General features: G+C 41.5%; 1 protein-coding gene across 6 annotated transcripts in view; it reads right to left on the bottom strand.

Annotated features, from left to right (window-relative positions):
* Positions 1 to 3195: 3195 nt before the first annotated feature.
* RASGRF2 (Ras protein specific guanine nucleotide releasing factor 2) overlaps positions 3196 to 25682 on the bottom strand; it is a 197148-nt gene continuing 174661 nt past the window's right edge. For 3 of the 6 annotated variants that reach the window (XM_042855878.2, XM_042855879.2, XM_005288183.4), the window contains 8 exons: positions 15921 to 15981; positions 15072 to 15175; positions 14199 to 14283; positions 13362 to 13559; positions 10337 to 10416; positions 7309 to 7426; positions 6423 to 6491; positions 3196 to 5674 (listed from right to left, as the gene is read on the bottom strand). In XM_042855878.2, the coding sequence (XP_042711812.2) occupies positions 5582 to 5674; positions 6423 to 6491; positions 7309 to 7426; positions 10337 to 10416; positions 13362 to 13559; positions 14199 to 14283; positions 15072 to 15175; positions 15921 to 15981 (808 nt within the window). In that variant the 3' untranslated portion in view covers positions 3196 to 5581. The remainder of the gene's footprint in view (positions 5675 to 6422; positions 6492 to 7308; positions 7427 to 10336; positions 10417 to 13361; positions 13560 to 14198; positions 14284 to 15071; positions 15176 to 15920; positions 15982 to 25682) is intronic. The other 3 variants (XM_005288182.4, XM_042855877.2, XM_065599129.1) reach the window with 1 other exon arrangement.

Raw genomic sequence — 25682 nt, 5'->3', positions numbered from 1 at the left:
TTCCCACAATGTTGAGATAAAAATAAAACAGCAGCAAACAAGAATGTTTGGAATTCAGAAAAAGAAAATCTTTAATTTGCATATGTGCACAATGCCCTGCCTGATATGCCTTACTAACAATTCAAAGCAATAACTGGGTGTCAAAAGAGCAGTTACAGTACATGCAAAAACAGCTGGGTGTGCATTAACATGATGAGATAGATATTAATACATCTGTCAAATAAATACACGTATCTTTCACCTAAAGAACAAAACTTCAGACTATTGCAAAAGGAAAGGTCCAATGAAACAACCAAAAGTGAGCATGAAAACTGTAATACATGGGGACATGTGACCTTTTGGAGCCAAAAAACTGAAAGTGGCAAGTGGCTGATAGGCAGTAAGGGCTAAATCCTGAAGTTCTTACTTAAGAAAAACTCCTATTGAAGTCCATGAGATTTTTGACTGAATAAGGACTGCAGGCTTTGGGCCTTAGTTAATAGAAATGATGAATAGTAAGAAATGTCTTTACTAATCAATTTTAAACCATGTATTTACTTATCATGTAACTGAGGAGGATAAAAAGTGGAAACATTAAAGCTTCATTCAAATAAAAAAATTAAAAAAAAATTCAAATAAATATGATTATTTAGGAAAATCCGAGATCATGAATATCTACTGAAATCAAAACTGACACAATAAAAGTTAATAAATACTTTAAATAAACAATTCAGGAGTTTCATTTTAACCTATAAAATAACTATAGATTTTAAGGACTATAGAAATAAAAAGTAGAGGATAGGGGGTTGTTTTGTTTTTCAATAATGGTAACATTTTCATCCGTCCCAGGAGTATCAGTCATTACAAGCTTACACACTTAACGTGTTATTGGAATTGCTGAAGAAAAATGATATAATTAATATGCAATTTGACTGCAAATGAAACAGGTCTATTTACTTCTCCTTTGTGCTCAATCATGGGCTCCGTCACACTTACAGGCACTGGCCCGCATAGAGTGCACCAGGCCAGGGAGCGTTGAGGTAGAACTCCCCCAGACCTTACTGGGGAGTGTGCCCCTTCAGAGGGTGAATTATACCATTTCTTGTGTATCCAGCCAGCTCTGCCTCCTGCCCATCCCCTTTGGGGTATCTTGTATGCGGGGGATGATAGGAAGGAGCAGTCCATGCACCTGCAGGAGTGTAGGGGCTGTGATTGTATCCAACTATTGTACAGGGCAGGAGGGAAGGCTCTTGGACTCTCTCCTCCCCCTTGTGTACCCCTGGAGCAGGTGGGCATACTCTGGCCTAGTGCCAGATGAATGTATTTACACTATTTGGAGATTCCATAATATACCAATAACAAATATTTGGTATTTTACAGTTACTATTTATATCCCCGTTCCCAAAGAAATGTGTTACACGTCCATGGTCCATTTCATGTTGAAGCAGGGTACGATTTTTATGTTTGATTCACCAGAATAACTATGGGAGGTTGGGGGGCAAACTTTCCATAGTTGCAAAAGAGGGGCTAAACCTGTCCTCTGCACAGGTAGCACCACTGAAGTCAGGAGGACTATATGTGAATGAGGTGAGCAGGATTGATCCATGAGGCTTGCAAATACATACAGGAGCAAAGCATGTCCCCTACTTCTCCTCTGTGGTGCAAGGCCAAAACTGCAGACGAACCACCACTTCATTCAGCATGTGGGGTGAGGGCACAGAGAAACCACACAGGGGAACTCCACATTCCTTGTGCACTGTGGGACACTGAGGTGGGAAGATTCACAGAAAAGTTGGGTAAATTATGTAGATGCACTTGCCAAAACCCCCATTTAGGGAGCACATTGGAGGCTTCTGGCAATCACTATATTACAGAGACTACAGCAACAGTAGAGTGGCTCACAGCTGCTAGATGCATTTGGTTCATCTTATGGGAAAGATACCATCCCACAGCCCATGCAGGACCGCTGCATAAAACCCAGGTACTCGGGCACCTCTTTGTTTAGTCATCCCTGGTATTTTAAGAAATATATTCCATTAGCAATCCATCTAGATTTCATAGAATTGTAGGACTGAAACGGACCTCAAGAGGTCATCTAGTCCACTTCCCTGCACTCATGGCAGGACTGAGTATTATCTAGACCAGGGGTCTCAAACATGCGGCCTGCAGAGCTCTTCCCTGCGGCCCGCCAAGCTCCCTGCACCCCCCACCCCGAGTTATTTTATGTGGCAGCTAAGCTCCCTGCTCCCCAATGTTTGGGACTGGGTCGCTCCCTCGGCCCCACCTGCCACCCCCACGCGTCTCCCCCAAGTGCCCCCCCGGGCTCACTTGCTGCCCATTCACTGCCCCGGAGCCTGCAGCAGGGTCCTAGTGCCCCCCTCCACTATGGCCAGGGCAGGCTGCCCTTCCCCTGCCCTTCTGCCCTAGTCCTGAGCCTCTCCAATGTCCCAAACCCCTCATCCACAGCTCTCACCCCTGCAGATCAGGGGTGGAGTGGTGGTGGAGCCCAGTGCAGTGTGTGTGTGGGGGCTTTAACAGAAGTAAATCTAACTAAGTGCGTGTTTTGTCCTTTGAGTGAGGTGCATTACTGTTGGTGGCGCTTAGCACTTTCCAGGAGGGCGGGGGGAAGGAGCAGGGAGCTGCGCGCTCAGGGGAGGAAGTGGAGAAGAGACGGGGCAGGGGCGGGCCTCAGGGAAGGGGTGGAGTGGGGGTGGGGCCGGGGGCAGCAAGGGGGGGTGTCAGTGATGCAGCCCTTGGGCCAATGCACTAGTCCTCATGTGGCCCTTGTGGTCATTTGAGTTTGAGACCCCTGATCTAGACCATCCCTGAAAGGTGTTTGTCTAACCTGGTCTTAAAAATCTCCAATGATGGAGATTCCACAACCTCCCTAGGCAAGTTATTCCAGTGCTTTATATATGTCGGCATCATTTTCTGGTGGTGGGAAGACAGGACTAGGATCCAAGTACTTCAGAGATTCTAATCCCAGCTCTACTACTAACTGTGGACAAATCACTTTGGATCTGACGTTTCAGAGGTGCTGAGCGACCACACCACCTATTGATTTCCAGAGACGTTGTGGGTGCTCAGCATCCTTAACCACTGTATCTTAGTTTCTCCATCTGTAAAATGGGGAGACAACCACTTATCTCCTGTCCTCCAACTGGTTTTGTGAGGATTAATTAGTTGTTGAAAATTTTGAAACTGTAAAGTGCTATATATTGGTGGTATATAATTTATTACAATATTTGTAGCAACATAGCAACAAACTTAGTCTAGATGTACATAGTGTGTGTAAAAAAAAAGTGATAAAATTAGGATAATGAGGTGGACACCTAGAAGAACCCTTGCCTGCACCTGAAGAGCATGACTGATGAGAGATCCCCAGACCTACAAAGCAGCTATGGCAAAATGGTATACAGGAAGATGAAGTAGCAGCCAACAGGTGCCACAAAGGTCTGTTAGGACACTTACAGTTGTTTACATGTTTTGTGTGAATAGAGATAAAATAAAGGTCAGCTAGAGTCTTGCTTTTAAGACCAGTTTTACTGCTTCTATTTTCCACTGTGTGACCTTTAGGCGTTTTATGCAATTGACTTATGGCAATTCTTTTTGTATTATGAATACACAGAAAGCACATAGTAAGTTGGCTTTATGGTCCAAATAACCCATGCTTCTTATTTATCATGCATCAGGATACAATCAGCTTCTTATCAGTCACTACTGAAAAGAACAAGCAACTTTTTGAAAAAATAAAAAGCACCTATAATTAACACTTTCCATGTTCACTTTTACAGCATTCATTAATCAGAACTATTTAAAAATACTTCTGGAAGTTTCCCTGTTTCTTTTCTTTAATGAGGAATTTACCAGTATTTCTTTGATATTTACTCATGCAATTATTTACAAAGATGTCCTACTAAGGTACATTTATAAATGCTAGTGTTTACACTTAGAACAAATGGAATTTATTGTGAAGCTCTTGGCTGGGCTAATAATGTAATTAAAGTGCAAATAAAGACAAAAACCATAAGCCAGGCAGATCCATTTTCATTGTTAACATTCAGAAACTTCACAAGTGTGGTAAGAAATGTCAGATCAAATAGGCTCAGGTCACAATCTTTTTTAAACATCTATCTCCCTGAGAAGATTTATGGGAGGTAAACAAATGATATAGCCCTATTTCTTCAACTGGCTGATAATCACTGGAAAAGTAAGAACACTTCCCCGGACTAGTTATTCAACAGTGCTAATACCTGCATTTGGTTTTATGATATACTGTATAGCATGCATTTTGAGCTCATCTTCCATGCGGCTACAATAGGTCACTATCAGGAAACTGTATGAAGAACCATATATTTGCAGAAATGGATTCTACCCAGAATCACACAGTAGCATGGGTTTTAAAAACAGTTACAAATAGCATATTTTCTCTAGCAGACACTCATATGCAGATGCTAACTTCCCCAAATAAAATTATATTTCCTGTTTCCTGACAGTCAAACTTCACTGTAGAAAAAAGATTTTAGAATTGATCAGCTGAGCAAAAAAATAATGCTTTTTAAACAATTCATTTAAGGTAAAATAAAATAGTTAATCCTGCTCTCTTCATTGATGAGCATTATCCATTGCCAAACCAGGCAAGCATTCCTCCCCCAGTGTGTGCAGCAGGTGCTTTATAGTCACTGAACTGTCAGGGATGCTGTAGGTACAGACAATCAGAGTGCCTTTCTCAAGAGACGATGTGCTAAATGACCAAGTATCTCACTCATGATATGTTCATGAATCTGGGCCAACCAATTCCAAATATAGCTCCTAAACTCAGATATTCCAGCTGATGCTCCCATGGCCTGCAACTATTAACACAGTTCATTATTTTCCACATTGTAAAACTCCTCATGTATTGGTGAAAACAATATTTACAAAGTTAAGTTAGTTCATTTGTAGCATGTAAAACCTCCCACCTTAGAAAAGGCTGATAACATATTTTAAGACCTTAATATTCTATAAATGAAAACATCTAATTTATACCAAATACTTTGAACAGCATATGCTGTAGCTAAAGTTCTTAGATATTATCCTGCTATCACTGCAGGTTAGTAAATGACTCTTAAGCTCCTATTGTTTGCAATGAATACAGTATAATGAGAGTGGATTAATCCGATGAATGCCTCAATAGATACACATTTGATAAGCAACCTGTGCCAGATCAATGCCATCTGCATTTGTCCATTTCTCCTAATCTAACAGAATACTGTACCTACATTTAAATTTGTCCCCTTCTCTGCCCCATTAGGATGGCTGCAATGAGTAGCTATTCTCATGAAAGGCTTCTGTTTTCTATTAGATGCGTAGTCCTTTTGGCAAAACATTATCTTTGCAAAGTAACAATCATTTAACTCTCAAGTCTGAAGCATTTTGTCTTTCCCCTCCAGGAGCTGATTTTCCTTGTCTGAGAGGGAATTTCTGTGAGGCTCTGTCTCCCTTATTGGAAAAGAGAGTTTGCAATCTTCTCAATCTGTCCCCTTGTGGTCTGTAGGGCATGGCATGCATAATTGTGTTCATTACACTAAAACTCTGTCAACTCTGGGACGAAGCTCATTCTTCAGGCAGGGAGTCTGGGTTCAATCTTTAGGGATAACTCATACAGAGTATCCTCATCTATGATGAGGGTCTTGTCGAGTAAGTAATGAGTAACCTGCAATACAGAAAACAATTGCAACGTATAATTTTGAAACTGAACAGATGGTACATTTTTAATTGAAGTTCTCTATTCTCCCCTTCCCCATAACAGCCAGTTAGCAGCTTCAGTCCATTTCAGACAAATGTTGGAATCATCTCTCATGTTCTGTTTTCTTGGTGAAGTGGAGTAGTTAAATATATGTGGTACAAAGTATTCAAGCTGTTTAAAAAATACCTCTCTCTCAGTAAAGCGCAAATCCTCAGTCTAGTGTCCAACCCATGTAGCTGCTCTGGGAACTAGTGAAATGTGGGAATGAGGGGGAGGAATCTTCTCCTAAGACCACAGAGATCTATGCAGCAGCATCAGATGGTCAAGCTATACCCCATCACCTACTTTCTATGTGCTGGCATCCTCTGTGGAGCAGAGTCCATACTGCGCTGGGGTATGGAACTCAGTGCACATTAAATCCTGCCCCTCTGATACAGCAGAACTGCACTGACTCCTCTGCCAGGAGGAGCCACACTTGTTGCAGAGGTGGAGGCAAGATTTGCCTTCATGTGCAAAGTCTGAGAAGAGAATGTTACTTTATCAGCTTATCACAACCCAAAGTACCAGGACAAATTCCATTGTTTGCCTCCTGCTGTTACTGTATGGAAACAAAAGATATTACTGTTAGCTTTGGGCCCCGTCTGTGTATCTTTTTGTCGATAGCAGGAATAGCCTTCATCATAGTGCCCGTGATCAGCATCACACACTACTGTACCTTTTGTTGATGTTCTATACGATAGGAGGTCTGCTGGAACTGGCGTATCTCCCTGATAATATGAGATATCTATCAAAGGAATACATTTATATAAGAAAATGTTCTACTTATGGTCTGTGCTTTAACTTGAACATATTGGCTTCAGTGAACTATTCCAGGAAGGAATTTGTTCCAAAATGATGCAACTTATCCTGGGGGTAAGGGCTTTGTGCTTGTGGCTTGGGGGGGGGGGGGGGGGGGCTGGCTTTACCTTCCCAAATCAGCCATTTAGACTATTAAACTGTCTCAGTTGGATCACCTTGTCCCTTCTTTCTTTACCCTGATAGCCTCTCCCTTTTCCCCTCAGGTGACTTCTGCAATGTGCAGTCACAAACATGGCATTAAACTACAGTCAGCAGAGCAGCTGGTGTCAATATTTCTCCAAGGCTGCCCTCTAAGGAGCTCTGAATAACAACATAGTTTGGAAGGCAGAGAGAATCAACCTTTAAATGCTTTTTCACTTCCTTGGGGAGCAGGAGTCCTAAACACACTCTAAAAAAGACCCCTTCTAAGTGTTGCTGCCTGATGAATTATGGTACCAGGTTGGCTACATTTTATTAACCATTTATTAATCCCTACAAGCCTAGACCAGCTGCTTTTCTTCCTGTAATTTTCAGCTGACCAAACTGAAAGCTAAATTGCAATACTCCTTGGCTTGCCAGCAGGTGGTGAAAGAAGACCATCCCTGGATTCAAATGCAAAAGATTGCTTTCAAGCTTCTATTTTGTATTATGCAAATATATTGTGTAATCTTGCAATTTGAATTCAAAGAAGTCCTAAGTAAATCAATGTTAAACTTGTGCACTTAAAAACCTGTAGTGGAAACATGTAAGAAAATAAAAATTACCATTCTCATTTTGGAAAAATTGACAAGGCCTTCCTCAGTGAAGTTTGGTGTTCCTTCTTCAATAAATGCTAGATCTGTCAAGTACATTCCAAGATAGGGAACTGCAGGGGGATTACAACTGCAGGATGAGAAATTAACTATATTTTACTAGGATTTAATTTACAGACTGTTCTTTTTATACATTATACAAATGTCTAATTTTTTTTTATTACTTAAAATACTTTTACAAGTTGGGCCAAATTCACAGGTTAGTGTAAGTGGAGCAGATGCTCTGGCTTCACCTGAGTTGTACCCACATCTACCAGTAGGGTTACCATTCGTCCGGATTTACCCAGACATGTCCTCCTTTTTGTGCTAAAAATAGCGTCCGGGGGGAATTTGTAAAGCACTCACAATGTCCGGGATTTCCCCCTGGCAGAGCAGAGCGAGCGGCTGGGAGGGCTGCAGGGAAGTCCCGGGCTGGACTCAGGAGCAGCTGTAGAGGAGCCGGATCGCCCTGCATTCTGAGCCGGCAGCTCCCTTGCAGCCCAGTCCAGCAGCACTGTGCAGGGCCAGGGACCGGGTTTTGTTGTGCAGGGCCAGGGACCGGGTTTTGTTGTGCTGGGGAGCTCAGCCACGTGTCCGGCTCGGCTGCACAGAGCCCAACACTCTGTTCTGAGCAGCAGGGTAAGGAGGTCAGGGGGCAGGAAGGTTCTGGAGGTGGCAGTCAAGAAACGGGGGGGGGGGCTTTTTGGGGGGAGTGGAGAAAGTTTTGGGCAGTCAGGGTACAGGTAGGGGGTAGGGTCCTGGGGGGCAGTTGGGGGGGGTCTTAGGAGGGGGCAATTAGGGGACAAGGAACAGGGAGTCTTAGGTAGGGGGTGGGGTTCTGGAGGGCAGTTAGGAGCAGGGGTCCCAGGAGGGGGCAGTCAGGGGACAAGGAGCAGGGGGGGAGTGTTTGGGAGTTCTGGGGGGGGCTGTCAGGTGGCAGGGGTGGGGAGATGGATCGGAGCAGTCAGGGGACAGGGAGCAGAGGGGTTTAGATGGGTTGGGAGTTCTGGGGGGGGGGCTGTCAGGGGGTGGGGAGTGGTTGGATGGGGCGTGGGAGTCCCAGGGGTCTGTCTGGGGGTGGGGGTGTGGATAAGGGTTGGGGCAGTCAGGGGACAAGAGGCAGGGAGGCTTAGATAGGGAGTGGAGTCCTGGGGGGCAGTTAGGGGCAGGGGTCCCAGGAGGGGGCAGTCAGGGGACAAGGAACGGGGGGAGGGTTGGGAGTTCTGGGGGGGCGGGAAGTGGGAGGGGCAGGGGCGGGGCTAGGGCGGGGCTCCTCACGTCCTCTTTTTTTCTTGCTGAAATATGGTAACCCTATCTACCAGAGACAAGTTTGGCAGGTTGTGTCAAAAGCTAACTTTAAACTATGAGAGAAACAATGATGACATTTAGTAAAAGCCACAATGATAACACCATGCAGAAAGGGGGAAGGCATTGGAGTATGCTCTCAAACATGTTTCAATCCCAGCTGACAGAAAAATCTCAGAAATAAATCCAATGCACAGCTGAAAATACTTTGGGCATGTCTCCAAGGCTTCTCTAACTTTCTGAGGTACTGTAAGTATTTTACTATCAGCAATACATTGTGTATACTGTATAGCTCATGTTGAATAATATGTTAGGATCTTTACAACGCTGGTTTTGTAAACATTTAAGATGTTATGCAGTTGAAAACACTCAGATTTCCTAACTGGAAATTCTGCTAGGGAGTAGATGACTTGTTAAAATTTTCCACTCTGAGAGTGTGTGCTGCAGAGAGGACAATGCTGCTGGGCAACTTTCCTAGTTATGTTTTCACCTTAGTCCAACTTCCTGCTGACTTCAAGAGGACAAAGGTCATATTATATTCTGCATGGTTATAAAAGAAAAAATAATTACAAATAAAGTTATTAGCTAGATTAATTGAGAAGTGTATATGGGTCAGTTATCTAGATGTTATAAGTCAAAACAACTTTTTCTCTTTTAAAACAAATGTGTCTGATTCCCTGACAATAGTCTTCTGCAGGCCAAGCCTGGGAATTATACACTGAACCTTGTCTGTTTTTTTAACTATACACTATATAAACAGTAGTTTAATTCCTTAATGCTCTCTCAAGATGATTCAACACAGTTACTGTCAATCAGCCTGGGAGATCCCTTTTCCAGATACAGCTCTTGGAATGAGTTGTTGTTGTGTGTGCTCGTACTTGGAGATAACAAATATGGAATGAGAGCTCTTTGGAGCCAGTTATGTTGAACTTTGGGACTATTAATGTCAAATAGGCACTATCAGAACTGAACAAAATGTTTTTGATTAAAGAACCTTTATTTATACAGCTGGTCTTACACTTATTGAAAAAATTTATCAGTATAAGAAAAGCTCCCAACAGTGAAAGGTTTCAGAGTAGCAGCCGTGTTAGTCTGTATCCGCAAAAAGAAGAACAGGAGGACTTGTGGCACCTTAGAGACTAACAAATTTATTAGAGCATAAGCTTTCGTGGACTACAGCCCACTTCTTCGGATGCATATAGAATGGAACATATATTGAGGAGATATATATACACACATACAGAGAACATAAACAGGTGGGAGTTGTCTTGCTCTCTGTATGTGTGTATATATATCTCCTCAATATATGTTCCATTCTATATGCATCCGAATAAGTGGGCTGTAGTCCACGAAAGCTTATGCTCTAATAAATTTGTTAGTCTCTAAGGTGCCACAAGTCCTCCTGTTCTTCTTCTTCCCAACAGTGAGCATTTCTTACAAAATAGTAGTTTAATTTGCTCCGATAATTCCCCAGAGGTAACATATTACTCTATAAGAGGCACCGAATTACAGTATATTCAGCAAAACAGGTGTCCAAATAGAATAAAGCCAGCTTTATAGATGTTATTCAGTAAAAATATTGTCCAATCTAATTTTCATTATAAAAGCTAAACTCAAAGCCAACTCTTATCTTTAATAAGTGCTATTCAATATTCTTAACAAAATACTATTATATTGCTAATTTAAGAAAACATACTTTTTGAGTGTTTCTCTAAGGTTTTTAAATCTTCCCTCAGATGACACAGTCTTCTGAAGTTTGTCCATGAGAGCTTTTGTCTAGAAAAAGAACAAATTACAAGTGTCACCCTGTGTGAAAACTGACTTTGGTATTGGGGTAAAATTTTCAAAAGCACTTATGAAAATAGCACATCTGAAAACAGAACTTAAAAAATTAGAAGCCAACTCCCATTGACTTCAATAAATTTAGGCTCCTGAGTGACTAAATGGGAATTAGGGGGGGCTTGAAAATTTTACCCATAGTAGCTTGAGGAATGTACCACATGCTGGGCAAAAATCATTTGAGTAAGTTCAAAAAGAATAGGACCATGAAACTAATATTCAGCAATACAACCTCAGTTGCACTGCACAAGAGGATATTTGGGGCCCAACCCTATGAGATGCTGCATGTCCTTAACTTCTATTGAGCTCAGTGTGAATTGAGGATGTTCAGCGCCTCTCAGGAAGCACTCAGAACTATGAAGGACAAGCCAGTAGCTAGTATGTGGGTTAATAAGAAAGTTGAAGTCAGAAAAGAGGAAAAACAAGAATGAAGCACAACAAAGGAGCAAACTAAGTTTGGGACTACTCACAAGCTTAACGTTAAGCATGTGCATAAATCTTTGCAGAACTGGACTATAAAGTGATTAGTGATCACCAAATTATGCTTCCCAAAAAAGGTTGTTCTCCTGCATGAACGTGACATTCATACAATGTTCAGGTTGACAGCACTTCAGAGGTACAAGGGAATGTTTATTCATTTTTTAAAAATTAACACTAGAGTTTAAAAAAACCATGGAAACATTTTGTTAGTGTTAAGCTTTTATTAAAGTAGTGGGTTGGGTGGGTTTTTTGTTTGCTTTTTAAAGAAAAGAAGATGGTCCCACCAGGGGAATGGCCGAAATTAGGGCGACTAGTGGAAGCATATTCCCTAAACAGCCTCCAGTGTGCGGCTGCTCTAGGGGCCTTTGCAGAGATTAAAGCTGCCTTCCCTTGATGGTAAAACCTAGAAGAGGACATGCAGTTGTATATCCCTGCCCTCCCATAGCTGAATCAGACCAGATGGTACAGACAGGGACATTTTGCACTCTCTTGAGTTACCAGGAGTTAAGTTTGTCCCAGGAGTGTTGCTTTAACATGGTAAGGTTCCATATTTCTGACTTCAGTAGGTCAGCTGCTCTTGGGCACAAAAATTGTAACTAGTTTAAAAAAAGAAAAGAAGAAGAAGAAGAAGAAGAAGAAGACCACTACCCTAGAAGGTTTTATGCACATTGAGGACAGTTGAACTGGTTTCTTGCAGAGTATTTTAAAATGCAGAAATAATATTTTGCTGTAATAAAATAAAATAAAATGCTATTTTAGACTTCATTCAGTATAGAACATATAACATGGTCTATTCTGAAATTGTCTCTATTTGTCCAGGCCAGCTTCTTTCTTATGTCATTGGTTTTCTTGGGGTATGTCTACACTGCAATGTAAGCTCAGGGTTAGTAGAACTTGAGGTAGCAGACCCTGGGTTTGTTAACCTATCTACACTTATTTGTAATCACAGGTTAGGAACTGTTGAAGCCAAACATGGGACCTAGCAGCTACACTGCGTTTTGCAGATCCGAGTCCAACCACCTATATCCAAGACTTCCTAGTGCTCTCCCAAAATGTGGCTGCTGTAGCCCTTTGTTCATGGTGCATTGTGGGAAAACGTGACTGTCCAGAGGACAAAGAAAGTCGGTCATGGCATTGTGAGATACTTTTGGCAGAGTCCCAGAGCATGAGTCTAGTGGGCTGCTACTACAAGGCAAAGTAGTAAGACTTGAACACTGGATCTCAGCTTGATTGAGACTTGGACACTCCACCTCATGGCTCCTGGGACTCTGGGTCTGAGCCCTGGGTTAGCATAATTTGTGTGTAGATGCAAGGGGGTTTAGGCTTGAGCCTGAGTTCGAGCCTTGGGATTATACTGCAGTGTAGACATACCCTTGTTGGAAGTCTCAGCCAAGAGGCCAAAGGCTGAATGTGCAAAGAAGATATGTCTACACTGCAATAAAAGACCTGCGGCTGGCCTGGGTCAGCTGACTCAGGTTTGAAGGGCTCAAGCTAAGGGGCTATAAAATTGTAGTGAGGACATTTGGTCCTGGGCTCTCTGAGATGCCATGAGGCAGGGGCAGGAGAGGTGTCCCAGCGCCTGGACTCCAGCCCAAGCCAACATCTACACTGTAATTTTATATTCCTTCAGCCTGAGCCCCACAAACTTGAGTCAGCTGACACAGACCTGCTATGGCTGTGCCATGGATCTTTCATCACACGGTAGACATGACCACAGAGAGATTTATCCCCTCAATTTTGGTCTTCAGGAGCACCTTTCATTAATTCTTAAAGTATCTTCAAAATTAATTAGGCCTAGATCCTCAAAAAGGTATTTAGATGTCTAACTCTCAATTGGAGTTAGGCGCCTATATACCTGACAATCTGGGCCTTAAAATCATTAAAAAAAAATAAACCAAAGAAAACTATTTTCCAAGGACAACAGCACCTGAAATTGGGACTATATTTGAGAAGCTGAAAAGAAAAAAGAAAATCATTTTATGTTACTGGACAGCATTTTTTATCCCACCACAATGCTATTGAATCTTATTCAAAATTAATGTATAGCTAAATGTTCATATCTAAATGAAGCCAATCTAATAAATACAGCTTTTAGTTTTGTTAAATATTTCAATTCAATATTTTAGGGTCAAATTTTGCTTTCAGATATATGCACATGCAACTTCCAATGAAGTCAATTAGTGCTTAAGATATTTAATTAATGAGACAGAAATTGAAAATAAGTGAAATATACAAACGTTTGAAATGAAATAATAATATCCACTGAAACCCTTAATGATCAGATTATTCTTTAAGCTTAAATAAATCTGGTTAGAATGTAGTTATCTGGGCCTCTTTATTATCTAGGTAGTGCATCAACAAATGAAATGCTACAACCATATTTGTAGAAATGTCTTGCTCACCTGTTTAGAAACTTTAGCCCAGGTTTTCTTCAGTCTGTAGATTGCACTTCTGTTGAAGGCTGATGTAATTTCTAACACACCATTGTAGTTGTGCAAACATCGACAAATGTCCGCCACTGCTACCCACTTCTCAATTGAGTTAGCACGGGACCCGACATCAGCATAGTTCATAATTTGCGAGGCAACAAGGTTACTCATCTAACCAAATAAAAAGCCAAAAAATCTGAAAATATTTAAATATAAGCACTTGCAAACAACATTATTTAACAAATGGGGGAAAATTAAATGAGGTGGCAGGGATTGTAGCTCGTAAATAATAAGGCTGAGAAAAATGTATATTGAAACACTGCCAGAGGACAGGGAGAAGAACAGTAAACTAAGGGGAAGGTAACAAATGCATCAAAACAACCAGTGAATAATGTCTCAAAGCCAGCAGTAATGTTGCTACTGGTGATGGCTCTTAGCAACATGTAAAGAAAAAAAGTCAAGGGTAAGAGTATAGGTGGAGACTCAAGCAATAAACCAGAAGATGATAATTAACTGGTGTTTTTATAGTTTCATCCTCTAAAGAGAGAACTTAATTTCTTCTGGAAGCAGTAGGAGATTTCAGCAGAGTTCAAAAGGTTCTAATCCATTAAATTTCTATTGAACTGCTGACTAGCAATTCTTTACACGCTTTCTTGGTTTATAAGGTTAATCACAAAGAAGCTGTAACGTTTAGTCACTACTAGATCAGAAATTATATCACAATGTGGAGACAGACATTTATATTTCAGAGTTCATATACCATGTCAACAGCGTTCCTAAAAGGCATGCTCCATGTTTATGGTTACTTACATCATTAAAATGTTGGCTGGTTTTCATAATGTATGGAGTTCTTTCATTTTTATCCAATTTCATCCAGCCTTGCCCAAGAAATTCTCTGGAAATCAAGGTTTAAAAAAAAAAAAGAAGAAGAACAAAAATGAAAAAAGTCATCTATAAATGCACTACAAAACCCTGGTTAGCCCAAATGGATTTCAACTACACCTAGTTTTACTGGACACTTAATATAATTTTCCACTGTAATTGTAGCATTTCACTGTGCCATTACTAGAACGCTGTATGGCTGTAAACATTGTTAAGGACATTTAGTTTGCTTTCAGTTTTCTCTGTTCCATGTACTCTCAATTTTCAGCAGCATGACCCTATTTGAAACTATTACTTAAATACAGCACCAGGAGCTGACAAGATGAGATGGATGTATGGAGGGGGCTGAGTTGACATTCACTTCCCCAGAGATTGTGCACTTCCCCACTATGCTCAGCCCTCACTAGCCCAAAACCTGAGATTGTAGGTTTGTTCTTAATTTTCCAGGGGCTCTCAAATGCAGCAAACAGTGACATATTAATGTAAGATTAAAGGCTCAAAGAAAGACTGAGTAGGAATATGTAATTCTATAGGAAATGTAGTGCATGGTTCTCATACGGCACGCAAATCACAGTGACAGAGATGTTACTGTTCTTAGTGTTCTTGAACTCAGTCTTTCAGAACATAAATGGACTATCAGAGATCCTAAGCAACAACAAACAAGCCTAAGGATACTAATTAATTATATATGCAAACTTTTTTACAGGGATATCAATAGCATGAATCAGTAGAGTGCCTAAAACTACTAGTCAGAAAGACTCTTAGAATATTCACTTTGATCATCCCTGGGAGAACACTTACTCATAGGGTATGCTTCTGAACACTATGTGATCTAAGAGAGTTATTTGCTCTGCAAGCTCCATGGCTGACAAAGTTTCAAAGCACTCTGGTTTTGGACATTCTGACTGCAAAATAAAAAGTACAAGAATAGTCAATGATTTCTGTTTACAACCAATTTGTTTCCAAAACACAAGATATTAACTAGCTTTATATGCATTTTAAACCACAAATTACTACACAACTTCTAGGTTATCAAAGAAAAGGGATAGGGCAGAAAAAACACTAACAACATGAAGTCCAATCTATGGAGTCTTCACCTACTGCATTTCCTATGTGCCTCAGCTTTGCACCAGTGCACATACAGGGTAAATGAAAACATGCTGTGGACAGATAATGACTGTAGTTGAGGATGGGCCTCCTTACTGAAGTTTAGAAGTGGGTTCTGAGCAGCCATTTTATTGTGGAGAGACGATACAAACCTGAAGCAGATATCCTACTGATACGCATCTGACGCAGCCGGAGATGAGAAGGCATAAGGGCTGCCTCTTGCTCAGGTGTTTCATTGCCTCATATCAATGCATGTCTTCCCCATTTTGGGCCAGTACAGCATCTGACTCCATGAATGTTAGCAATCACCAATTCATAAGTAAGTCTAGATGCTCTGACAAGCTCTCCTTGGTTATGTGTTTTAAACACTTGTTTTCTCTTCAGTTTTAAACATTCAAAGTTATGTAGCAGATCTCAGATATAAAGAAACAGTAATTTGGTAGAAATATGGCAGTAAGGTTGCAGCTGAGTACATTTTAGTGATTTACACAGATTTCATAATCCTCTAAATTATCTGATGCATAAATCTTTGGATGAACTCACCATTTGAATTATATCCTCTATTTTTAAGTGGGTATCATCTTGATCATCCTGAGAAAGAGCCCTGAAAAATTAAATGGCAGAACATCCTATATAAAGAAAATTATCTATGGTTATGAGAATATTTTAGCACAGTTCATTGACTACATTAATCTAAAATAAATGCAAAAGCTGCAATTGAAAGCCCCATTTAAAAAAAATCCTGTACCTAACAGTTTTATCTTTGGTTGCAGAAAACAGCTGTGGAATAATGTACAGGCCAGCAGTGCATGTGAAAATGCTAAACTGCTATCCCTGGAGAATTTAATCCTATCCTCTTTCTCCCAAGACCAGTTACAACATGGATGGCAGCAACGCAATCACCACCACGTTGTCCCACTAATATGTCTAAACTCTTACTTGAGGGACCACCTGCAGCTGCAGTAGTGATAATGTTGTGCGGTTTCCACGTCCTTTTTGTCCCCGACTTCTGAGCTGAGGAATGCCAAAGAGGAGGCCAATTGCAAAAGCTCTTCACTGGGAACTGGACTAGGCTCACAAAACACCGACATGCCATTTTATGCAGAGGAAGATTAAGATTTATTGGGGCCCTGGGCACAAAGAAGTTCTGTGGGCACCTCACCATTGCCCCTGGACGCCATGGGCTCCCCATTCCCCATCACCTCTGGGCTCCCAGGGCTTACCCCCCCCCCACAGGGCCCATTGCCTCCCCATAGTCCTAATTTGTATTGAAAGAAGTGTCAGGGCTGAGTTTCAGCAACCCCTGACACAAATTAAACACTGGCTGGGTGATGGCTGCTGGCTGGGTGCTTAACTCTGAAGGCAGTGTCTCCACCAGCAGAAGTGGAGAGGTAAGGGTGGCATGGCATGTAGTGTATCGCCACCCTTACTTTGTGCTGCACTGTGCCCCCTGTGTCCCCTAACTCACTTTTTGCACCCACATGGGGAAACTGACCTGTACGCACAGAGTGGCTGGCACTGCTGCTTGCTCCCCCCGCAAAGGCTGTTCCTTAATGCCCCTGTAGGGGGGCAGCTCCTGATGCTTGCCTTACAGCACAGCCCAGGTGGGGAAGGTGACCTGGATGCATGGAGTGCTTGGTGTTGCTCCTCGCTCACCCACTCTCAGGAGGAACACTGTGGGGGAGCGAGCATTATCTGTGCATCACCACTTGCCCCATCCCCTGTTCCTCCACTGGGAAGAAGCAAGGAGAAATCTGAGTGCCCCACACACATGACCTCTGTGAGTTTGCAGTGCTCTCCTGCCAGCTGGTAGCACACACCTCTGCACTGCTGTACGGCGTTTCCCTGACCACGGCCCCCCGGGCGGTCGCCTGGGTGGCCCACCCCTAAGGCTAGCCCTGGAGCCACCCAGGGAGCTCAGGCTGCTGTGGGGAGCCCTGGACCCTCCAGCTGCCCTGGGTGGCATGCCCCAGGGGGTGGGGACATGGGCCGGGGGCTGATCTCGGGGCCCCCAGGCCTCTGCCCAAGGTAGGTGGGGGGGTCTGGGGCTTCTCACAGCAGCTCTTACCATGGCTCAGCTCCGACTTCTGGCCTGGGCAGGGCCAGAGGGGGAAAAAGGAGAAACAGCGGATGGAGCCACAGTTCTGGCACTAGTGACCCCTCACGTACACACTTCTATCCAGATTCTGGCACTCCTGCGGGGTGGGGGCCCCAAATTGGCTGGGGGCCCTGGGCATGGGCCCCATGGACCCGTGTGTTAATCTACCACTGATTTTATGGTAAAAACATTTGATCACTCTAACTCCATTAACTGAATTAGAATTGCACAAAGGTGAAAAACTACATCCCACTGCCAATAATCTGAGTCCCCCAGACCTTCTCTCCATTTTTATTATTACTGCTATTATTGAGAGTAAGGCTCCCATCACAGTAGTATATGGGTTCATAATTCTAATATACGATCTTCTCACGCTTTGTCATTTCTATTTTGATTGCTAGCTTTTTGAGCCAGAGCTCCCGCTTACTATGAACAGCATCTAGGTCAATGGGATCTTGATCTTGGTTGTGGGCTCTACATGTTACCGTAATACAAATAATTAATAATAATAACCCCTTCTCAATTTACAGTGCCAATGTAATGTGCCATTAAAATGTGAATAGCTTGGAATTTATCTGGTACTTAATGTAATAAATGTATCAGCATGTGGCCATAACAGCTTTTTCATTTACCAGATGGGGAAAGGGTTAAAAGAAAAGAAAAGAATGATAATGTTTGGAGATTTTAGATAGGATTGTAAGAGCTGGAATGTGTACTACGTGGGTGGGGAGGAAGTGTTAGTGCTAAGTACACTAGGTTCTTCTGTGGTAGGCTGTTTCCTTTTAGCTTGCCAAATTGGAGGTGGACTAGGCTAAAACTGAATGTGGATACATGAAGAAAATAAAACATGTTATACTACTCAAGAATGCTCCTTGCCTGAGTCATAACCTGCATTTTGGGCCCATCAAATCCTCACAAAATGCCCTCTTCTTCAGAGCAAGTGTAAACACTCCCATGTCTAATGGTTATGCCATCCAGAGTCTTAAAATCTTATTTTATCCTTCAGGAGAATTTTCAATACCTTCCTCAGAAAACACCAGTGTGAGTGTCTTGTAGATGGACAGGTCTGTTAATTGCTAAGCAGCTGACTTTGTGTGCTTGATCCTATATGGTGCTGAGTAGTGCTGACCATCCTTAACTCCCATCACTTCTCAGAAGGTGTTCACTAAGCTTGGAAGGATCAGGCCTTTATTTGCAGCACAGACCTGAACAAAATACTCAGCTTGTTGGTACAGAAGACCTGCATTTGATCACTTCCAAAGCTCTGCATTGCCTGAAATATTTTCTCTTCTGTGTGAGGGCTCTTCTTTGGAGGCACATGTGCACTATATGTCCAGGGCCGGCTCTAGGCACCAGCAAAACAAGCTGGTGCTTGGGGCGGCACATTTTTAGGGGCGGCATGGCCGGTGCCAGAATGTCGCCCCTAAAAATGTGCCCCGGCCACCCTAGCTCACCTCCGCTGCTGCTGCCATGGCATGCGAAACAGCTGATTCGCGCGCCGCTACTCGCCCTCCCTCCCAGGCTCTCAAACCTGGGAGGGGGGAGACTCTGAGTGGCCGCGGCGCGGCACCGCTTCTCCCCCTCCCTCCTAGGCTTGAGAGCCTGGGGGGAGGAGGCAGGGCTGGGGATTTGGGGAAGGGACGGAGTTGAGGCGGGGCCTGGGGTGGGGTAATTAAATAAGGGGGGACAGCCAAAATTGTTTTTGCTTTGGGCGGCAAAAATCCTAAAGCCGGCCCTGTATATGTCTATGGTTTATTGTTACCATTTTATTATCCAAGCAAGATTGGTTTGCTTAATGATTTAGAAGGGGGATTACTTCGGGTCTTGGATACAGAAAAGACCACTCAGAATTTGTTTGATCCAACAAAACATGCTCAGGGGAAATCATGCTGTTAAATGGCTCTAAATATTTGACCTTACACCACCACTTCCGCTCCTGATGTGCTCTCACATTGCAGAATTAGGATTTTGCACAAATATCCTCTAACCCCTCATTTTAAAGAGATTCTGGTGCATTTTCTCCAATCTTGTGTTCTTAGGAAAAAAAGACTCCATCTTTTATTAATTTGTGCTCCAGTCCTAGCTCTTAGGCAGTACAGTGCCCTTTCCTGTATTGGCTTGATTAAGACAACTTGTCCTGATGGCACAACAGTAGCTTCCATTACATTCACACCAGCATTTCCAACAAACCAGTCCTCGAATTAGTGCACGTTGAATAACGAGGTGGAATACTGCTAAAGGGCAGTGCCTTGCTTGTCACAGCAGAAGTCTTCTTCCACCTGAGATATTTAAATGGAAGACAAATTTTTGCCCTCAGATCCAGAGTCCACCTAAAAAGCTGAATGATGATGATGGGCCTGTTTCCTCTAGTTGGATGAAATACATTTCTGCACCCTGGATAGTTCCTAGCAGCTAAGGAGGAAGCCCAGATTCAGGTGAGCAGAGATATGAGAGACAGAGAGAGAAAGGTCCTGCATCCAAGATATGCCTGACAGACATCTTAACTCTCACTGAGCACTAAATTAAACCTAGATGGGGCATTTCTCTATAGGAAAGGAAGGTGTTGGACAAAAAAGAATGGGTTTTCGCCTTCCCAGATTCATCTAGTAAGTTTAGTAGCTCTCACATGTCTCTCACATTTAAACAATTCTTAACTTCTTGCCCCAACACTTCAAATACTGGTTATAGCCATCTGGAAGTAACTTTTTTTTAAAGCACGTGTTGTCACAAGTTGGCTAATTTTTCATTCTCTTAGCTGTAAATAAAATAAAAAAAACATAACTTAAAAAAGGGTAGGATTAGGTAGATGCCTTGAGATTTATTGTCTGATGAGATCACATGGTGAAAGAGCACTGTTTGTCCAGTCAAGGCTTTAACTCTCTGTATCCCTAGGTCTCAATACATTTTTGTTATTTGTGAGAGGAAGGAAATGGTTATTTTAAACCATGATTTTTTTTTCCAGATGGGGCTGTTTATCAGCTAATACTGTTCACTGCAGTACAGATCCAGCCCATAGTTTACAACTCCCTGGTTCAGTATCAGCAATCTGTTCATGCCTCAGTGTCAATGAAGTTCTGTCCAGATTCCAAGTTTACTAACTAAGGCAGATCAAACCTCAAGCCCTATTCCAGCAGAACATATTTCAGCAGGGCCTGTTTGGCTTTCAGGAATAATAGCTTTTTAAAAAAGCTTCTCTGCCCTGCAGAGATATCCTGTCAGTCTGCTCAACCAAGAATTCATCATGCAAAAAATACCAAACATTTTGCTTGATCACTTGAGTTTGCATGGAGCAGTTTAGAAGCGAGCATAAAGACCTTCTTTACCACCTAGTTTCTTTATTCTGTCTTTCCTGGCGGTGATCATAATATTTCTGGGTTTAACAATAAAATTTGCTTATGAAATACAAATTCCTCCTTAACCATTTACAAATTGGAGGAGTAAGAGGAACTGTTAGGGCCAGATTTCAAAGAGAGGCATACGTGTGCAAAAGGGTAAGCTGGCACACAGATGCATATACTAATACTGGCTCAATTTTCAGAAGAAATCATTCACTGTAACTGACATCCTTCAGGTAGATGGTCAGTACAGATCCACACTTCTGGGACATGCCTGTGCATAGGCTCAAAGTGGGTATAGGAAGGTGATGAACTGGACAATGACTGCAGGCCTGCTCTCCCAAACTGAGGCTAGGTCAAGAGAGTAATGCTACACCAAGGGATGGACTACCAGGTAGCAGCTCTACATATTTCTACAATGGAACAGGCCCTAGCAGCTGTTTTACACTTAGCTGATCATGTTCTGGCTCCTTTAGTACTCAGAGTATTTTTCTGTACAAGATTGAATCAATTTCAGAAAATATTGTCTCTCTCCTAATCCTGCCACTTTAAGTTATAAACAGTTCAGGGGACTAAAGGAATAGTTTTGTTTTATGACAGTAGTAGCTAAGTACCCTCTTAAGCATCCAAAATATGTAACCTAACCTCCTCTGGTAGTGAATGGTAGAAAACAGATAAATTAGTAGTCTGATTCAGATGAAAATCAGTGATCACTACAGCGATGAGTTTAGAATAAGGACACAATACCACCGTATCCTGATGCAACTAAGGAGGGTCAGCCATTAAAACCTGAAACTCATCAATTTTCTTGGTTACAAGAACCTTAACCTCAGTTGTCATTGCCACAAGAATTGTAGTGTTCAGAGACTGAGAACAGAAAGAACACTCCTTCAGGTTGGGGGGAGGAGTGCAAAGAATCTTCTCCTTGAACTGCTGCCAGAAGGAGGCATGGAATCAGGAATGGCACCAGTGCAGAACAGTGATTTCAAGGGAAGAGAAACCCTTACAAAGCACTAGTCCTTCCTTCACAGCACAAGCAATAATTTGTTAGCACAGGGAATACTTGAATCTATCTGTCAGCACTAAGACAATTTGAATTTTTCACTTTGGCACTAGAGAAGGTTGGTGCCTACTTGGCCCTTACCTCTGTATTTCTTAGGGGAAGAATGGGAATCCAGGGACTGATGGTGCCATCTCCTCTTTTTCCTCTGTTGGTTCTTGATCCCAATGAAAATTGTGGCAGTATTCAGTCAGAGGCCCTCTTCACTCTATCAGACCATCCAAACCCTCATGACATGACACTATTGATTTCTTGATTATTGATTTCCAGGCATCCCAAGGTCAAGCTTATGAAGAAAGGCCTGGAACCAGTTCCAACTCTGATTCAACCAACAAGATGACAAGTTGAAGGACCAGAGGGAGCTCCATCATGCTATTGCAGCAGCTGAAGGTGGGGACACAGCTCCGTAGATGACCTCACATAGAACATTCAATAGCTCAAAGAAAAGTCATTGCAACTCCCCCTGGTCAGAGCTTTTCAAAGGGTTCTGAGCTTTGGTTCATTGCACAGGTTATTTCTCAAGAGTTAGGTACTATACTGACAGTACTCAAACTCATGGGTTATTGCCAGTGCAGAATAGAAGTAGGGCAAAAAAAAGTGCATGCTCACAATCTTACTGTCAGGAGCAGAACACTTGAACTTTTGCACGTGTACACTTTAGGGCTGGAAACTGGAAACCTACAAATCTAGGCTTGTAGATAAGTGATAGAATGATCATCCTTGTTTCATTAGCAGATGACAACAGCCAGGCAAACATAAGTCTTCAGAAAAGGAAACATCTCCGATTAGTTAGTCAGCTTTTATTTTCTCTTCTCAGTTACCACATAGCATTTTAGAGAATGCTACTCTGGATGTAACTGCAGTACTTTTTTTTTAAGTCTTAGAAATGGCTCCTAAGAGCTAGAAACCCATTTTCTTCAGGTGAATTAGGAGTCAGACTTCATCTGTCTGAGTTAAGATGTATGATACATGTTTTATCCTGGCTGAATGATTTTTGAGCAAAATCAGGACTGCTCTAATACTCTGTTTCATGGGATTGCTGAGGCTATTCAGAAGTATAAAATCTTGAGGAATGACTTTCTCTTAACCGGTTGATTGTTACTAAAATCCACCATGTAAGTCTAGCAAATACACATCTCCTTTGTAGCTGCTTGTGCAATACAAGATCTTATGGGACTGCTACATTTTAGGTGCCAGCACCTTTTACTTGCATCCTGACATTCTACTGATTGTAATGGAACACCAATTTAAATTATGAACATGATAATCTTACATTTATGCAACAATTTTCATCCTGAAAGTTCCTAAAGTACTATGCATATATAATAAACATATATTTAGGCTCTAGACAGGAATAATTTCAGCCGCTGATGAAATAAAGTCACCTATAGAATGAACTGTTCAGCGACTATTCAACAACACAGAACAGCGACACTATACAACTGTTTTTTAGAGGAAACTAAGAACATCTTATTCTATTAAAACTATTGGAATAATGTAATTAGGCATATGTAAACACCAAGTGTAGAAATTGGCCAGGACAAGTAGAGTTAGTACCCCTACTATCCTTGTGAAAAGTAACACAGGATTTTTAATAACCACAATTACTCAGGATCTTGATTTCACACCTCATTTGAAAGAATGCACAGCACACAGTATCCTTTGATACCACACTGGGTCATTAGTACATTATTCTTCCAGAGGCAATAATGATATATACTGAACCATCAACACTACGTGAAACTCTTCCAACAAAGGTGTGACCCAGGCTGATTGTTTGAAAGATCTGATAGGACCAGGTAAAGGTGGACTACAGGTACAGAAAGGAGCAGGATGCTGGCTCTGCAGTTATGGTGGTGGACTGGGACTCAGGAAATCTGAATCTCTTCCTGGCTCTGTGACAGGCTCCCTATGTAAGTTACTTAATCTATGTTTTGGTTCCCCACTTGTAAAATGGGGGTGATAATACTCCCCTAGCTCAGGCGGCTGCTATGAGGATAAATTAATTAATAGAGATGTTCAATAAATGCTATGTATTTTCTACAAAAAAATGAAGAATTTTTGTTTTGTTCAAATTCTTTGTGGAATTTTTCAATAAAATGTTTATTCCACAAAATATTTTGGCTTTTGGTCCTGCTATTCCTTTCTCTCCTTTTTTTCTCTTTCCTGACCCCCTTTTTTCCTATTAAAAATGCCAAAAATATTTCAGTTTTTGAAAACTAAAATTTTTTGATTTTCATTTTTTGTTGTTGGAAAACTGGAACATGTTTACCAAAACAAAAAAACTTTTCATAAACATTTATTACGGACAAAAAAATCATTTTTCATAAAAAAATGTTTAATGAAGTTTTTTGACCAGCTCTATTAATTAATTGATGTGAGGTGCTCAGACAGAAACTGCATCAGTAAGCATCATAGAAAGGCATATAGACAGGTAAATAAATGCAATCTAAAGGAGCAATAGAACAGCGCTGGAAAGGGAGGAATTCGTTCACAAACAGTTTCAACATCGCCTTTGCTATTGTATTTTTTGGAAGGAACAACCAATATTTTATGTGTCAACTTGATAGATGTATATGTCTTCAATGTACAAGTTTATCCCATCTCTCTGTCAATAGCACTTCATTCTATTCTCCCTCAGGCCTATATTTGGCTGAGATCTTTAAGGATTTCAAAGTAACTTCAGATCTCTTTCCCAGCGTCTTGGTATCCTTTGTATTCTTTGCTCATAGATGCATTATTAAAACCTATTGTACCACAATCGGTTACATCCTTCTTGCTTAAGCTTCATCTAAGCAAGAATAATTAACACCTGTGCAATTCTTATTTTCAGTAATACTACATGTTACTTATACAATATATTATACTAGGGTTTATGTTTTTTTATTTATGTGAAAAAATGAAATGAGGCCTTACTAACATGCAGTAACAAATTCTCATCTTAAAAGGCCTATTTCTTAAGATACTATTTTTGCCCTTCAATCAGTTTTTATCCACCAAGTCAACTTCCCACTCATTTTCTGACTTGTTCCTTTTTCACATAAATATCTGATGTGGAAATGTGTCCTGTGTTCGCAGAGAATTCAGGCACATATTTATTGTACATCGATTGACTTTCTGGCAGTATATTTTCAAGAACTCTAAGAAGCTGCTGAGGCATGTCCTTGATTGTTCTGTTTTTCATATCTTCTTTCTCTGATTTTCTACTCTTAATTCTTCCTTACTGATTTAACAAAATGTACATAGATATAAGCTACTTTCTTATAAAATGTATATCATTCCCTCCACACTGATTGATTGAAATTACACACATTAATATATATGCAAAGCCAGTTGTCTTTCCTTTGACATTACAATACATTCTAGCTTTCTCTCAATTTTATCCCTAAATAGCTCTAGCTCTGCAGAAACTGTTATGCCTTTTATTTTATGGCAATTAGTTAACCAGGCATTTACTCCTATAATCCACCCAAGTAACTTTAGTCATGGCTATCAGCATACCATAAAGTATAAGTAATATCTCTTTTATTTAATCTTTCATATCACATTAGGCTGCCAGTTCTCACAAGCTAAGCAGGTTGAGCTGCTCATCATTTGGATGGAAGACCTCCAAGGAACATCTAGACACTTTAAGAAATGGTGTTGATTATTTACAGTAGGTAGCACCTTCCTCTCTAAATGAATACAGAACTGACACCCTGCATGGTGTTTGTTATGTGCTGCTGAAGGTGTGTTTCTGGATGAATTGTAAATATCATGTCCGGATTGCTTGTTGTCATTAACAAAAATCACACAATAGTTTTCACCAAATT

The sequence above is a fragment of the Chrysemys picta genome, chromosome 6 (assembly GCF_011386835.1).
Source record: "Chrysemys picta bellii isolate R12L10 chromosome 6, ASM1138683v2, whole genome shotgun sequence".
Classification (NCBI taxonomy): Eukaryota; Metazoa; Chordata; order Testudines; family Emydidae; genus Chrysemys; species Chrysemys picta.
This window is presented reverse-complemented; position numbering and strand designations above follow the sequence as displayed.